At 67.4% G+C, this 1,091-nt stretch overlaps 1 protein-coding gene across 1 annotated transcript in view; it reads left to right on the plus strand.

The window, feature by feature from the left end:
• Positions 1-839: 839 nt before the first annotated feature.
• LOC103252203 (lysine-specific demethylase 4B-like) overlaps positions 840-1,091 on the plus strand; it is a gene marked incomplete at its 5' end in the record, with an annotated part of 7,800 nt that continues 7,548 nt past the window's right edge. Inside the window, one exon of the mRNA XM_021708985.1 lies at positions 840-916. Within this exon, the coding sequence (XP_021564660.1) occupies positions 840-916 (77 nt within the window). The remainder of the gene's footprint in view (positions 917-1,091) is intronic.

Raw genomic sequence — 1,091 nt, forward strand, 5'->3', positions numbered from 1 at the left:
CTTCTGCGTCCTGCCCCGCCCACCCTCCCCCAGGCCTGGGAGGCAGCAGGAAGAGCAGGTGTCATCGGATGCCCCTGACACTGGCCACCTGTGGCGGAGTGGGTTGGAGCTGCTTCCGCCCTTTCCCGGACTGAAGCAGTGGCAGGGAGCGAGAGGTTGCCTCTTCGGGCAGGAGAGCCTTCTGGAGACGTGTGCTCTTCTCAGCTCCCTGGCCGGGCGGGCAGCTATCAGGCTCTGTCTGTGTCCCCGGTTGTCCGTGGCCGGGAGCCTGTCTGTTCTGCTGGGCCTGGGCTTGAGACACGCCTGGGCGGGCAGCTCCCGGGGAGGCGGCTCAGAGCCCACCCTGCTGCTGTGGCGGAGGCAAGGTCCAGGCCCAGTCTCTCTGTCGGGGGCAGCCCCGGCAAGAGCCCTTCTGTGTCGCTGGGCTGTGTCTCCCGGTGAGGTGGGCCCCGGGCAGATGGCGTCCTTGGCCCTTGCCTTTGTGGCCTGGGCCCTTCGAGATACAGCGAGAGGAGCCTACTGGGGCTGCAGGCCCCCAAAAGCAGGGGCCAGCAAGGGCCCCCGGGCTGACCTGGCAGGGGGTTGGGAGGCTGCTCGCCTCACTGTGTCCTCATTCCAAGCTAACTGCTTCCCTGCCTTTCCCTCACTGTGTGCAGCGGCTGGGGTGAGGGGTATGGAGGGCAGTTGCCTGAGGCTGTGGCCGGGTTCCCCCCACTCACATACCATGCGACCAGACACCCGAGTCTCAGCCACCTCCCAGGTCTCGCCCCTCGCCCGCGTCTCAGCCACATCCTGGCGCTCACTGACCTCCCAGGTCTCAGCTGTCTGCTGTCTTGCAGGTTGCTACGGCATCCGCCCCGAGCTGGTCAACGAAAGCTGGACGTGTTCGCGGTGCGCGGCCCACGCCTGGACTGCGGTAACTCAACCCCCACAGTGGGGTGGTGCTCAGAGCAGCTGCACCCCGGCCCCACCCCGAGCTTGCGGGGTGTCTAGGGGCCGTGGCTTCTCAGGCCTCAGTGCTAGGTCGGAATGTAAGGGCCACGGGCAGGCGTCGGCTGGCAGATCAGGCCCAAGCAGTGGGGGGGATCCTG

Source organism: Carlito syrichta, unplaced genomic scaffold, assembly GCF_000164805.1.
Source record: "Carlito syrichta isolate Samal-C Ts95f unplaced genomic scaffold, Tarsius_syrichta-2.0.1 Scaffold153745, whole genome shotgun sequence".
NCBI lineage: Eukaryota > Metazoa > Chordata > Mammalia > Primates > Tarsiidae > Carlito > Carlito syrichta.